This window comes from Arvicanthis niloticus, chromosome 3, assembly GCF_011762505.2.
Source record: "Arvicanthis niloticus isolate mArvNil1 chromosome 3, mArvNil1.pat.X, whole genome shotgun sequence".
Taxonomy (NCBI): domain Eukaryota; kingdom Metazoa; phylum Chordata; class Mammalia; order Rodentia; family Muridae; genus Arvicanthis; species Arvicanthis niloticus.
The window spans coordinates 112,799,908-112,815,110 of NC_047660.1; the positions used below are offsets into that span (position 1 = coordinate 112,799,908).

General features: G+C 34.8%; 2 protein-coding genes across 3 annotated transcripts in view; both read right to left on the bottom strand.

The window, feature by feature from the left end:
- Positions 1–8,968, bottom strand: part of Vwc2l (von Willebrand factor C domain containing 2 like) — a 165,814-nt gene extending 156,846 nt beyond the window's left edge. Inside the window, exons 1-2 of the mRNA XM_034498307.2 lie at positions 8,219–8,968; positions 5,477–5,946 (exon numbers count right to left, since the gene is read on the bottom strand). Coding sequence (XP_034354198.1) covers positions 5,477–5,866 — 390 coding nt within the window. The 5' untranslated portion in view covers positions 5,867–5,946; positions 8,219–8,968. The remainder of the gene's footprint in view (positions 1–5,476; positions 5,947–8,218) is intronic.
- Positions 8,969–9,534: 566 nt separating this feature from the next.
- Positions 9,535–15,203, bottom strand: part of Spag16 (sperm associated antigen 16) — an 856,168-nt gene continuing 850,499 nt past the window's right edge. The window contains exon 8 of one of the 2 annotated variants that reach the window (XM_034498464.2): positions 9,535–9,903. In XM_034498464.2, the coding sequence (XP_034354355.1) occupies positions 9,728–9,903 (176 nt within the window). In that variant the 3' untranslated portion in view covers positions 9,535–9,727. The remainder of the gene's footprint in view (positions 9,904–15,203) is intronic. The other variant, XM_034498463.2, reaches the window with a different exon arrangement.

The following is a 15,203-nucleotide window of genomic DNA, read 5'->3' on the forward strand; positions in this document are numbered from 1 at the left end:
ATCTCCTTGTGAATATATTCATTAACAAGCAAGGACAATTCTAAATCCAACAGGAATCCACTTTTTTTTTAAATGGATATGATGATTTGGCAAACCATTCTAAGTGTTGAGTTTTATGTCCTCTGTTTAATTCGTTAGGATCTAAAAACTAAGTGCAAAATTCAAGGCATAAACAAGGCAGGTTACAACAGCATGAAAATATTTTTAATGTTGTTGTTGAAGGTTAACAACACACACAAAAATCTGTACCAGAGAAAATGATTATACTAAATCCTTCAAATAAAAAAAAGGAGGTCTTATCAGTTGTCTTTGTCCACTAATAGGAATAGCACAAAAGTTACTCCCAACAGGGAAGGAAGAACCTGTGACAAATTGGATCCTGAATTTGGGGCATTGGATATTGACTACAGAGAATCACTTCAAAGTAAAACAGACTATGCTAAAGCTGACACCTCATTCAGCTGCGCATAGTCTAACCTTCAGTGTATGACCTGAAACTAAATTAGTACAAATTTTAAAGTATAAAGAAATATCCACAAAGATGAAATCTTGCGAACTGAGAGTTATAAAAATACTGTGCAAAATAAGAAATTATTTCTCCTTTGGGCTACTCAGAAGCACAGAGCTGAGGCAGACCTTTTCATTTCTAATCAATGTTTTCTATATATGCTGTTATAATTAGTTAATTATAAACTTTATTTATTAAAATGTATGTCTGGTTCCATGTTGGTTGGGTAAACATCAAAATAAAAGATGAGAGGACCTGCTATGTAGTGACTTTCATCTTAGCACAACATTATATGAATACTGGGGAGTGTAGAGTTTTCCAGGAGAGTAGTGGGAGGCAGCTATCTCCAATACCTGCATCAATAACTGGCAAGAGTCCTCATAGCCTTTACATAGTGCATTGTTCTTCCCATCTGGACACATGTGGATCAATCTGCAAGTTCACTGATCAGAAAAGATTCAAGTGCAAGGAGGTATTTGGCAGCTACTCAGGATAAAACCTCACAACTAAAATCCTAGACACATCCAAGACCAGCTTCAGGAAACAATGTAGAGAGACATTAGGGAGAAGAAGCAAGTTGAAATGGATGTTTCACTTGAGGACAGTATGTACCATGTTGGGTTGCTTTGGGGACCACCCTTTCTAAACCTGCAGCAGCTGAAACAGAACTGAAGCATTTAAAGGCAGTCTCCTGAATCTCTTTACTTTTGTATGTTCAATCATGATCTTGCTCATTATCCTATTTACCACCACCTACCACCACCACCACCAACCACAACAACAACAACCACAAACAACTAACATCAACAACAACAAAACAAAAGAGAATGGTGAATGCTTGTGCTAATTTCTTGATTCTTAGGTTTAGAAATACAGGAAGTAAAAAAGAAAACCAAAGTGTTCACTGTGGTGGAGGAAACCTGTGTGTTCTAGCGGAAGGATCAGGCAGCCCCATCTTACCATGTATTATTGTAACACGATGGAGGCAGTCAATGGGAGATGTGGGGAGCTGCATAGGCAAGGTTCCCGCCATTCCCGATTTTGGTTGTATGATCTTAGTTATGTATATTTATGGGCTGATGCTTTGGTTTTCTTACCTGGGAATTGTTTAGAGGCATCAAGATGTGCTGTAGACAAGTGAACAATGAATAGCATGTGTGAACACACAGGGAAGGATTTCTCACAGAGAGGGATTCAGAGAGGCTGATGAGCCAACTCTGGACCAGTCATTTTCAATCTGTTGGTCGCGACCCCTTTGGAAGTACAATGATCCTCCCCACAGGGGTCATATATTAGACATCCTATATATCAGATATTTATATTATGATTCACCACAGTGGCAAATTCACAGTTATGAGGTAACAAAAATAAATTTACAGTTGGGAGTCAGTGCAAAGCAATGGACTGTATTAAAGAGTCACAGAAGGTTGAAAAACACTGCTCTAGGTTATTCATGGGAAGCCAGATATTACCCTAAAAACTACCCTAATACCTTCATCTTTGTCCATGTGAATAATCTTGATGTTTGCCTTTAAAATTGTCAAATATTTTTGAAGTTTTTATACCTGAGAGATATGTTAGACAGGGAAATCAATGTTTTTCCAGGAATGTTTGTAATTTTGAAAATTTCCAGTTGTATCTCTTTTCCTGATGTTCTTTGGGGGATAAAAGCATAGTTAAATCTAATTTTAAATGCTGCGGTCTGCTGCTCTTGTTGCTTTTGCCTAACAGTAGCACACAGCACAGCCTAGGATCCAGCCTCTTGTTTTTCACACCCTCCCATCCTCTTCAGGTCTTGCTCTTTCCAGCCTCTGTCTTTTCTCCAGAAGTTTCTCTTTTGGAATTTTGATGTTCCCAATATCTAATTTGATCATTCTAAAAGACAGCCCCAACACTGACCATCTTGAAGAAACAAGTTTTGTTTGTTTGTTTTTTTTGTTTTTGTTTTGGCAAGCCTCATGCTGTATTGATAAGCATTTCATACCATAAGTCTTGGGCAGATACTGGCACTGTAGTCATAAATAAAACATCATTTCTATTTTGTAAATTAGGGTCTTGCTGTGTGGCTGAGGCTGGCCTTGTGAACCCATGATCCCTCTTTGAAAATGCTTAGATTGCAAGTGTACGCCAGCACACTTATTCCGTAAATTCAATTTTTGACTGCTTTTCATTTTGTTTGAATTGTACATTAATCATGCCTTTCTTATTAGCACATTAACTTCTAGATGCTTTGATTTCCAAAACAAGTGACTCTATAGTATCTTGAATAGTAAACAGTATAACAAATGTTCTTTGGATGAATATATTATTGTAAAGAATGTCTCATATTACAACATCCTCAATTATGTATCAGCATCATTATAAGGAGGTTTCTGGAATCTTTAAATATTGGTTACCTGTTCCTGGTGGGGAAGTCAGGAACAAGCGAGGACAATAGAATTTGGCTAGTGTTTGCTTATATGTATAGTTCATATGCATAAGTACAACACTTATGGAAGGTATTAAATTCCTTCTTCTGAAATTATTTTAAAGTTGAATTTTAATTATAAAATATATGTAAAGACTCAGAAAAATTTAGTACCTAGAGTAAATACGTGCATATTTGAGAATGATCGAGAATAGAGAAGAACTCTTTATTCAACTTAAATAATCTCATTGTCCTGGGCCTAAAGACTTCATTAAATACTTTTAAAGCATCTATTTACAGGGAAACTAATCCTTTCACTGGATATTTTATACTCTTACTATTGTGGGTCAGATCTTACATCTCACTGAGCAATTTGGGCTTCAAATCCAGCTGTTTCTGACCTTGACATAAAAGTGCTTTGGAAAGTTGAGATTTAATTGCAAGAAAGCAGTATTAAGAAACAGGTTAAACAAATGGATGACTTTGTTGGGGAGGTAACAATTTTCTGTGGCCACGTCTGTGTCATAAAGAGAATATGTGTGTGTGTGTGTACACATATATATGTATGTATATACAAAATAGGCAAAAATAGGTACAAGTGCTTTGCTATTAAGGGATGTTACATGAAGAATTATACTATGTATAATTCTAGAAAGACAAGAATAAGTAATGTTTGTTCATATGTATTGTGTTGTCTGAGATAGTAACACGGGTACTTTTTAACATTTTTATTTATTTTTATGTGCATGGGTGTTGACCTACATGTATATCAGTGTACCACATGCATGGCTGTTACCTGAGGAGGCCAGAAGAGGGTATCAGCTACCCTGAGATTGGTGGTACAGGTGGTGAGCTGCCATGTAGGTGCTGGGAAATAAATGCAGGTTCTCTGGAAGAGCAGCTGGTGCTCCTAACCTCTGAAGGATCTCTCCAGCTCTCAAAGTTACATTTTTGTTTAAGTAAATCTAGTATATAGAGGGGAAAACTATAATATTTTAAGGGTAAATTGACTAAATTTATAAACCAAACTATCTATTGTTTTGTATATTAAATGATCATTGTCAAAGTATCTACCAAAACTATCTCCTGTGATCTTGGTTTGAGCTAGATATTTTTCCAGAAAAATTCTACTCTAGATATATGTGCACATTAGCTAGGGATTGCCACAAATTTGTTCATGGCTCTTCAAACTGTAATGTGTTGAATACTAGATTACTTTCACTACCTGGAAGTAAAAAGAACTTATGCCAAAGTGTATACAATTTTTAAGACCATATTGTCATTAGTCATTTTATGATAGTATGCTCTTAACTGTCATTTGGTGTCAGAGTAGCTTTACTAAAGTCTCTTGCTTTTACTTCTAATAACTACACAACAAAATTTTACAATACACAAAAGAAAAATCTCTAGAATAACATTTATATCTAACAAAGTTGATTTAACCATTAAACTCTTTTTTCCTTATAGGCAATAGAGTATAGTACAAAAAGCCAGGCATTCCTGCATAAACTAGAATGAGCTTGAACTCATGGCCCAGAATGGAATGAATACAATAAAACAGCCACACACCAAACCCCCTAATTATGACACTTCAAATCTTTCTGCCACATGCTGTTTCCTGCCACCATTTTACTTTGTAGAAAGAGTGGTTAGTTCAGGTCTAAAACATGAACATTCTTTTTAAAATTTAAACAAGCACACTTAGGACAAGCTGTAACTGTTTTTTACCTGTAATGCTATAAACGCTACGTCACAGAACTTTGATAAAATAAGACTCTCTCATACTAAGCTTCCAGAATGAAAGATACTCAAGACACAAACTGTCATTACAATTAAGTAAGATATTTTTGATACATTAATTCATGCTCTCAGGACTCATATGGCTTGTAGGACATTCTAATTAAAATTAGCCATTAGATAAATGAGAACTCCAGAAGAAATAAAAACAAACTCCATGTTATTTGAAAATAAGACATGAAGAATGAAAGTTAAACTAAGTGGCATGTAAGTGAAAAGTTTACTTTTCTTTTTTGAAGGCCATGATAAAAATTCGGTTCTCTTTGAAGTCCTGTGAGTAAAACATCCAATGAGCAGAGAGTTGAACCCTGCTCTATAAAAAGTAGGTCCATTGTATTTTCTTGATATAGAGATCATAGCTCTGAGTGCTTTTCTGTACCACGTACATGTCTACACAGTAAACAAATATGTCAAGGCCATTGGTAAACGGCCACAAGTACAGACTAATAAGCCAGAAAACTAATAATATAAAAAATTAATTTAACAGACTGCATCCTTCAAACCATCACTTTTCAAAAGCATATTTTGTAAAAACACAGAAAGAATGTTTTTGAGTGTTAAAAATGAGAAGATATTAAACATTTCTGAAAAAAATTACCGTGAAATGTTGACTGATGAACCAACAGGATTTCCTGTCAACCATGGTGCTACTTATCGGCACAGAGTCATGTAAGTGTATGCTTTCTAGATTTGCTTTTCATATAATCTGCTAAGCATGTTATCGTAAAAATTAGAATTCAATAAATATGGAGGGTAACTCATACCTTAAATTCCTCCAAGATTTTGTAATTTTTCCCATGATATTCACAAAAGTTTTTCACTTCTTTACATTCAGGACAGCATCCATTGTGTTCCACCTTTGTACATTTCGGATGAATTTTAGGGCATTCCGGCTGGTCACAGACAGGTCCATCTAGGGCACAGACACACGGACAGTTGGAATGCCCTGGGAAAAACCGTTCTCCCAACTTGTACACAAAGCCGCTGTCATCCACACACCCTTTCCCTCGATAGTCATCAAAGATCAGATTGTCATTACTGGAAGCCTGGTCACCTTCATCAGCAGGATAGTCTTCGTGACTGATGGCAGCAGAGGTGACCAATCCAGGGATGACCAATAGAAGTATGCAAGCTTCATGAATATGAAGAGCCATCCCCCTCCTCACAGACTTCTGGATGTTCTCCTAATATTAAACACACTCAGCTCCTTCCATGGGAATGCAAGAGGGGTGGGCTGAAAATAAATATTTAAAAGATAATTTGACATATAAAAGAGAATAAAGATGCAGTTAAGCCCATGCTTTTAAATCATTTGTATGGATTCAATTTGGGAGACACTGAGACTTCAAATAAACTAAGTTCCTTCAAATGTCTATACTTTATTGTAAAGTTTGAATAGTGGACTTTGGCAATATATGTTTCAGTAAAGTTCGTTTATGGAGTTATTTTACTTAGGGGCCTTCAGGTTATAACATTCCTTTGAGTTTCAATGGTCCAGCTCTGTACGTTGTAAGACGTGGTTTTACTGAGCCTTAAAGGGTAATTGCAAGTAGTTACTGATATATAGTTCAAGGATATTTGAAATTATATTCGTGGTTTTCTTTGAACTGGATGAGTCAGTGATAGAATGTAGATGTTATAGTAATCTGAATAAAAGCAAGAGATTAGGGTCAAGCATTAAATTCTAAAAGCAAAGGAATTTTTAAAAAAGCAGTTGGATGCAAGTTTAAATGAGATGGATCCAGTACAAAAGCTTTCTTTCTCATGCCCATATTCTGGATTGTGGAACACACTGGATATGAAAAAAAAATAGCATAACAAATCATGGTGAATAAGAGAAAATACATCTAAATACAAAAATTAATTTATTGATATGAACTTGTTAAAGACAGTCATTTCTACTATTGTAAACACCATTATTTTTATTCAGGAGGTAAGCTCCTAGTGGGCAGGAAAGAGATATCTACAACTTTTTATAGCCATGAAGATAATCATGTAATATTATTTGAAGTTGATTCCTTTCATATAATATAAATAACATTCACATGTTACTGAAAATGTAACTCATTTGAAATGATAAAATATTTGCATTCAGTTAAATTAGAGAAAGATACCAGGAAAAAAAAAACTTTCTGAAAAGTTTCTTAAAATAATAATGAAGCATCAACATTCACAGACTATATGCCTTATTATCTGGGTAGAAATTACTGTTGTAAGCGTCCTGAGTGTTAGTATTTGGTAGTAAATGTTGGTAATGTGGTCTCCTTTGAATATTTACAATATTCAAATTTACAAGCTATCTTATGTAAAGGTTCTGGGGGAAACTATAATTTGGGGGAAGAATAGATAAGGAAGACTGTTGTAAAATATTTAATTCATCATTTAAATGCTATTGGCTTTCTGCCAATATCACTAAGATTGTATGTAGAGCATTTTAAGATGTCTAAGTTTCATTCAATGTTTTATTTCCAAAGTATACTAAAAACAGCAAAAAACTGTTTTTTTTTTTTCAGGCTAGCATACAACTATGGTAATTAAATATGATGAAGATGATATTAGGAAACTTCATAAACTCAGAATATATTTGCATCTTAAGTTAATATGCAAATTAGAGTAATAGTAAAATGGAAGGCAATGCATTCACGTTCTCTTTTCAGACAAGGTTGATATTAGTATTCCTCCAATATTCTCTGATATTAGAATTCCTTTTGGGTGAATTCCTTTGGGGTAATGATAAAGGAGATAGATTTCTCTTAAAATATGTCAAAAATAATGAGTCATGACAGAACAAGAAAATGCAAACCTACAATTCTACTTGAGAAGCTGGAAGCTCCCTTTGACAAAGCATTTTTATACTTCCAAATTACTACAGAGGCCACAAACATAGTAGAGGCTTCTGAGAAGGCATATATATGTTTTACTAATTAAAGCATACATCTATGCACTTCTCACATATATAGAAAGTTTATCTTGCAAGACAAGGAAGCTACCGTGCCTCTTCACAATGTCCAGTGGCGGCTAGGCTATCAATACATGCAAGGAAAGCCATGTGAAATACACACAGGATTCTGCTTTAAAAGACCCAGGCAGAAAAGGATCATTTTGTAAGCCACAGGTAGGCATTAATGTGCAAGGTTATTGTAAATGTAAACTGAAAGATAAAGATAGGGGTGGGGTTTTTGCTTCATATTAACATTGAGCATGCTTTTATAATGAGGCATATGTATCTTTTTTATAAAACAAAGTTCTTAGGCTATTTTTAAAAGAGCCTTTATTGTAATAAATATTCTGTAGTACAATTTAAAATACTATTTAAAAATAGGGAGGTTAGGGAAATACAACAACCCTATTATCTGAAGATTTTAAATAAGAATGCAAACACTGCTAAACTGGATCACTTCCCAGCTAAACTTTACCCCCTCCCTGTATGGCTACATATGATTTAAAATGACTGCATCTATTTCTCTGAGAAAGCAAACACAACTCATGTCATAAGACGTACTTACCTAGTCACTCTGAGGTTAATGGTGGTGCTGGGGGTCACAGACCAATCTGAACTTAAAGGTCAGGTATCTCTTAGGTAAGCTGGTCCTCTTTAGTCACCCAAAGAATGCATTTTCAGGCATGAATTAAAGGCAATCCATCCTCTCTATTTCCCATTTCAAAACACAGCCAAGAAGCAGTCTCCCACCCTTCCAGAGAGAAACACAGCAGACACACATAAGAAATATGCTTTGGACCTGTCTTCAGAATTCAAAGCAAGAAGCAATGCTGGTCCTGTGGAAATCCGGACCCCAGTAGCAGAATCTTGTTGAACTTATTTTTAGCATTTTCTTAGATCCTTCTATGAAATTTCCTGGCTGATTACGCCTCCTCCACACATGAGTTCACTTACACAGTGTTTGCTACGGCAGTAGAGGTGACTTGGCTAGGCTCTGAGGATCACAAACAGAAACAGCATACTGAAGCTTAAAGCCCACTCCACCAGCAGAAGCATCAGCATCGTCCACAGTATGTTGACTGAATCCCTCTTCACACACCAGAAGATTCTAACTGTGGATGTGAAGCAAAGGCGCAACTTTAACTGGGGTTTGGCATCGCTGGGAGCAGTTTGCAGACTGCTGATTCGGAGCTCATCCTGCCGGCAGCCGGGAATTCCTCAGCACCACGGACAGCGCCAACAACTGGCTTCTGAGCCCAGCTTGGTCGAAACCCCCAGCTGCTTCCGCGGACCAGGCTGTAGTGTTGTCTAAGGCAGTCACTTGATGCGAGAGAGCATGGGGTGTGTGTGTGTGGGGTGTGTGGGGGGGAGCTACTGCATGCAAGACACTTATTTGCATTTAAATCACAATAAAAAAATAGAGAGATGTAATTTTACCTAATGCATTCTTGCATGGGCTGCAGAGATGAAAGTTCCGGGGACTTGCCTTTAGATTTAAGCCATCTGCAGTCTTTGGTTATTACTAATAGATAAAGCACACTCATTGTCAAAGAATCTGTGAAAATGTATGCTTTCTGACTCTATTTGACCCTCTGGTTATAGAAAGATTTTCCTTGTGCTATACATAATTCAACTTTGGGTCTCCTGCAGCTCGGGTTTGATTTAAAAAAAAAAAAAAGTAGCCGCGTTTTCCCGCAGTTTGTTCTCTAACGTTAAAAATCAATGTCTTGTAATTCATCTAGTCTGTCATTAGGCGTCATTGTAAAGCTGTTTCTTCCAACCTCCTAGCAAGGATGTCCTGTCTCTAAATTCATAACCAAATGAGAAAGTGAAAGATTCTGGATAAAAAAAAAAAAAAAAAAAAAAAAACCACAGACAGATAAACGAACAAAAAGTTATAATTTTTATTTGTAATAGTATGGGCCATATAGTATTCACCCAAAGCTTGTTTTAAAACAAATATTTTATTTATTGGTTGTTTTAACCAGCTACTTGCTGGCTTGTGAGCAGACTATATGAAGCATTTTTAAGCCATAGAGGGAATGCCCTTTGCATCAGGGTATGCTATTGCTGATCAGAGCCACAACCGAATGGTGCCGTCAGAACCTCCAGAATACAGATTCTCCCCAAGGTGAGAAAATACCACACTGTGTACTTCACTCTCATGGCCCACCAGTTTGTGAATTTGCCCAGATTTAAGATCCATCAAATGGATAATCCCGTTGGCACTCGCCTGAGCTAAAACTCGACCTGGAAAAGAGGGAAATAGAGATTTATCTCAAGAAGTCACAGTATGTAAACAATACAACATTTTATCTTGTTTTGGTTGTGATTCAAGAGACTCAGTTTTATATTAGGCTCTTATTAAATGTGAATTATCTTCTATCTATAAAAATATTTTGAGCCATAAGATACATTTAGGATAAAAGCCCATAGCTCTACTTGCTTAATATTCAGAGGCCATTATATGCCCCAACACTCTTCTTATATTTGTGATTGACAGATCATTTTAAAACAAGATTGAGAGCAACTGAAGATGACAACTTTATTTTGTAAATTAATACAGCAAAATAATTTAAAGCAATAGATATCTAAATAGACAATAGAACATGTGCTTCAAGTAAATATATCTATAGGTATTTATCCTAGAAAATGTAACATATATTTACCTGCTTTACATATATTTATTATAATTCTGCTAAATCATTGTATAAATCTGTGACTGTTGAGATAGTTGTGAGTTCATCACATTTTCTTTGGAGTTGGAATGAAAAAATAAGTATTTCTACCTCAAAATTACATGACCATTGACTTAACTTAAATTTCTGCAATCTTACAAATTAAAATAATCCAAATTTGGTGTGGGGAATTTTCATAATTTTAACAACATTTTTAGTAAGTATCAAAGAATTAAAATAACATAATTTTGATTAATAATTTTATTGATGACTTCCAGTAGGAAACTATCCTGACATTTGGAGGCAAGGAGAATTAATAGAATATACTCACCTGCGCTTAGAACATAAATATTAAATTAAACATTGGGTTATCGAATCATGCTTATTGTTGTATTATCATCCCAACAAAAATGTTTAAAATTTATTAAACTCTCTTAGCATTTGATACCACACTGAGTACTTAATGTAAAATACTTAGGAGGACACAATAGTAGAAGAAAGAGCAGTAATTCTACTGTAGAGAGGAAGAAAAAGGCTTGGGAATGCTAAGTAAGTTGTTTACTATGTATGGAAGGAGCTGATATTCAAGCACAAACATTCCAAATCTAGAGAGTTGTAACCATCACATCTCCACTGTGTTCAGATGACATTGTATCAGCCATGCCTTCTGGACAGAGTTTGGGTAGGTGACACATCTTGAAAAGGAATTTGTCTGTTGCACAGTAAGAGTTCACCATGAAAAGCATGGTGAAGTATTTCATCACATACTGTCCCTGAATATTTATACTTATAAATATTTATAAGTATAATATAAGAATATTTATAAAACAGAGAGGTGTTTTACAAGTAAAGTTAACCATGATAAATATGGTCTATTCGCAAGCCTTTATAAAACTCAGCTTCTTTGTCTAGAACGAAGCCTGACACAGCAAACATCCTTAGGATGGATTAGAGTGTCCAAAAAAGCAGATGTGAGTATCTATTATAAACTCTCTTCTACTAAGTCTTTGCTGACAGTGGGGTTACATACTGACTTCACTTCTAGACTCATTCTATAGGCAACTGCTATTTTTGACTTTCCTGAAACTCAAACAAAAGGCCTTTTTTTTTCCTTGCAGTTTTTATACAACAGCCATGGAGGGGTACAGAATTTTCAAGTGTTTTTAGAACCATACAGAACAAAAGCCCAAAGAGAAGGATATAACTAGAAACCATTGTTTTTGTTGTGGTCGAATCTATAAAATCAGATTTTAAAATATTCAGAGAGTGTCTTACTTAGGGTTTTACTGCTGTGAATAGACATAATGACCAAAGCAACTCTTAAAAAGATCATTTAATTGGGGCTGGTTTATAAGTTGAGAGGTTCAGTCAATTATCATCAAGGCAGGAGTGTCCAAGCAGGCATGGCGCAGGAGGAGCTGAGGGTTCTATATCTTCATCTGGAGGCTGCTAGCAGAATATGATTTCCAGGCAATTAGGATAAGGGTCTTAAAGCCCACAACCACAGTGACACACCTACTCCAACAAGACCACACCTACTCCAAGAGGGCCACACCTTCTAATAGTGCCACTCCATGGCCTGAGCATACACAAACCATCACAGAGGAATCTAGGTAATTTCTAAAATTTTGCACAAAAACAAACAAACAAACAAAAAACCCCAACAGTTTTATGCAATGACTTAGAAGAGTTACAATAAACATACTAAAAGTAGGTAAATATTTAAAAGTTTCCAAGATATATATCTTTAGGTATGGCTACCTAGTACATATGTTCTATAAATGAAATTATAACACTAGAACACACTGCTGGATATTGTTTTCTGATCTCTATTTGTCCCATGGTACACATGTGAACTGCCACACCAAGTCACCATACTTTAAAAATTTGTGTATTATAAAATCAACAATGGAAAAGTAATATAGAAATATAATTTTAAATAGTGTCAAAAGAACTTATGTGAAATTTGAGGTAACATTACTCATGTTAAAGTTGTTTTATCCTCTAAAATATGAAAGGCCTCAACCTCACTCATGGAACCAACCACAGGCAACTAAGGAATGCTGCATGTGGGAGAAATGGTCTTCCCCAGGGAAGAAGGCACCAATTGGGTCATCCAATAGCAAACAGTCAGCCTTGAAAACATACATACAAGTAACACTACAGAGAGTGAGCATGTTGTATTTAGAAATATATATATATATTCATATACATATATAATGCAATAACAATTAATGAAAGGAGAGAATATGAATTTGAAAGAGAACAAAGAAAAACATATTGGAGGGCATGGAGGAAGGAAAAGGAAAGGAGAAATGTTGAAATCATAATCTCAAAATTTTATAAAAGGGTAAATAAACATGAAGGGTAAACATAGATCATAAATTTATACTCATGTCTTCTTTTAATTGTATATCAAATTATGAATGTACATGTTCCAAAATATATAGAATAGCCCTGAAAAACATACAGTATAGTTTATCAGTGTTAATTAAAAATAAAATTATTTAAGGTACCTTTACAGAGTTAGGTGTTTTTACTAGGTTTTTGAGTTAGCAAATAATGGTTTCCATTATGACATTTTCAAAGATACATCATTTTGCCTCATTCATATTATTGAACTTCACTTTCCTGTGCCCACTTCCCTGGCCTGCCTGATTGCTTTCCTGCCTCTAAGGGCTCATCTTGCTGTTATGTCACATGGCTACTACTGTCATCTCCTCAGTCTCCCTCAAGATCTTCTCTTTCCCTCTCCTCCCCTTGTCCACTTTCACCACCTACCAAAACACAGATGTTAATACATATATATGCACACATATAGTAACTTTAAAATAAAACATGCTATTCTTAAACCCCTGTTAAATAAAATGACTTGTTTCATTTATTTGTTACATCCAGGAGACTAGATGGCCCAAATTTTTCATCAAGTGGAAAAAAAAATTTTTTTTTTTTTAATTTGGGGGAAGATTAATCTTATAATAGCATATCTCTATCTCTGTCTCTGTCTCTGTCTATGTCTATATCATCTATATCTATATCATCTATATCTATGTCTATATCTATGTCTCTATCTATCTATCTATCTATCTATTCTATATATATCAAGGTGTATCGACAGTAGAATATTATGAGTACTTTTTCATTTTTGTGTCTCCAAAACCATAATTAACATTTATTTTTATTTATAAGGATAATTTCATTTTTCTTTACTGATGAATTTGCAAATTCCACTTGGTTTTGAACTAAGTTTCTTTCAATCTGTGCTTCCAAATGAAATTATTGATATTTATACCTTTGTAGATTTCTCACAATTTTTTTTCAAAATTTTGTATCTAATAGCTTTATTTAAACAAATAAAAAACTTATTTATATTGTAGCAACAAGTGTTTTTTAGAAGAAAAGAATAGTTAAAATAATACCCTCTAAAATAAAGTAGTTTCAATTGGATTTGTCACAAAAGAATATATATGAACATAGTACTTGGGCATCATTTTTAACAAATTCTCTTTAAAAATGAGAAAAGAAATAGCACATAAAATAGAGTGGGATCATTTTATTTGAGTATAAAATTATGTAGTATAAACTACTAACTATTAAATTCTTCATCCTATACTAACATTATATGCAAATAAAATATTGGCACTTAAAAAAACTATGTACAAATAGTTTGTGAAGCTGTGCATGTTGGTGAATACTCTTAATTAAAATTAAACTCTGCTGAAAAAATATTGGGACTCCTTCAAACTGAAAATTTAATGAACTTTTGATACTTATTTGTGTGGAAATTCAATTTGGTTTAGAGGGCATACTTCTAAGGATATCAGGAGTTATCTTAAGCTTTAAAACCATTTTTGTGTTGTTGTTTTGTTTTTTGGGATAGGGTTTTTCTGTGTAGTCTTGGGCATCCTGGAATTTGCTCTGTAGACCAGGCTGGTCTCACACTCACAGAGATATACCTTCTTCTGTTTCCTAAGTTCTAGGATTAAGTTCTAAGGTACGAAACACCACTGACTGGCAAGCTTTTTGATTTTTAACTCTCTTACACACTCGGACAATCTTCCCCAATGTCGATAGCTCTCTATCCTGTCTATTACCCCCAAATTCTAAACAGTCATGGGACTTGATATAATTAGTGTTTAAGACATGCTTCCCTGAAGTTATCGCTTGCTATGAGAGTACAAATATATTTTGGTATATTTTTATAAAAAGCACATGGGTCTATTTTTTTCCATTTATGCCTATGTACAGGAACAGAAAGAGTGGAGTCCTACACCTTATATTCCAATAGTCCACATTCTTCACTCAACCCTAGCTTGTGGAAAGCCTTTATTCAGGAAAAATGAAGGAAACTCCGGGAAACTCAAGCTAAAAGTGACATGCAAAACATATACACAAATGCACACACCTACACCCACAAATGCATACATGTACATGTGTGTGCACACACACATATACATTCACTTATGTGCAAACACAGATACACATACACATTTACAGGTATTAGGGTTTCTCTCACAAATTAAGACTCAGCTTAACTGTGATACTTATTTTGAGATTTTCTCTAAGTGTAACAAAATCCCCAAGTACATAAGCTCTTATATTTACCATCCTTGTCAACCTTAATTGTTTCATCGGGTGTCGGCTTTACTACTTTGTAAATCTATGAAACTAAAACATACATGTTCTTAACAGAAATCACCATCACGTATATCTATTAAGTGTTTAGCTCCTAGGTTGGTGCTTTTCACTAGTTATATTTTGACTATAGAGTATGTCAAGCATCTTGGTATGCTTGTAAATATTCTGTGGTTGATTTAAACCCACACTGCACAGTCAAGTATAGTCTTACCACCTTTGAACTCTTTATTTTAT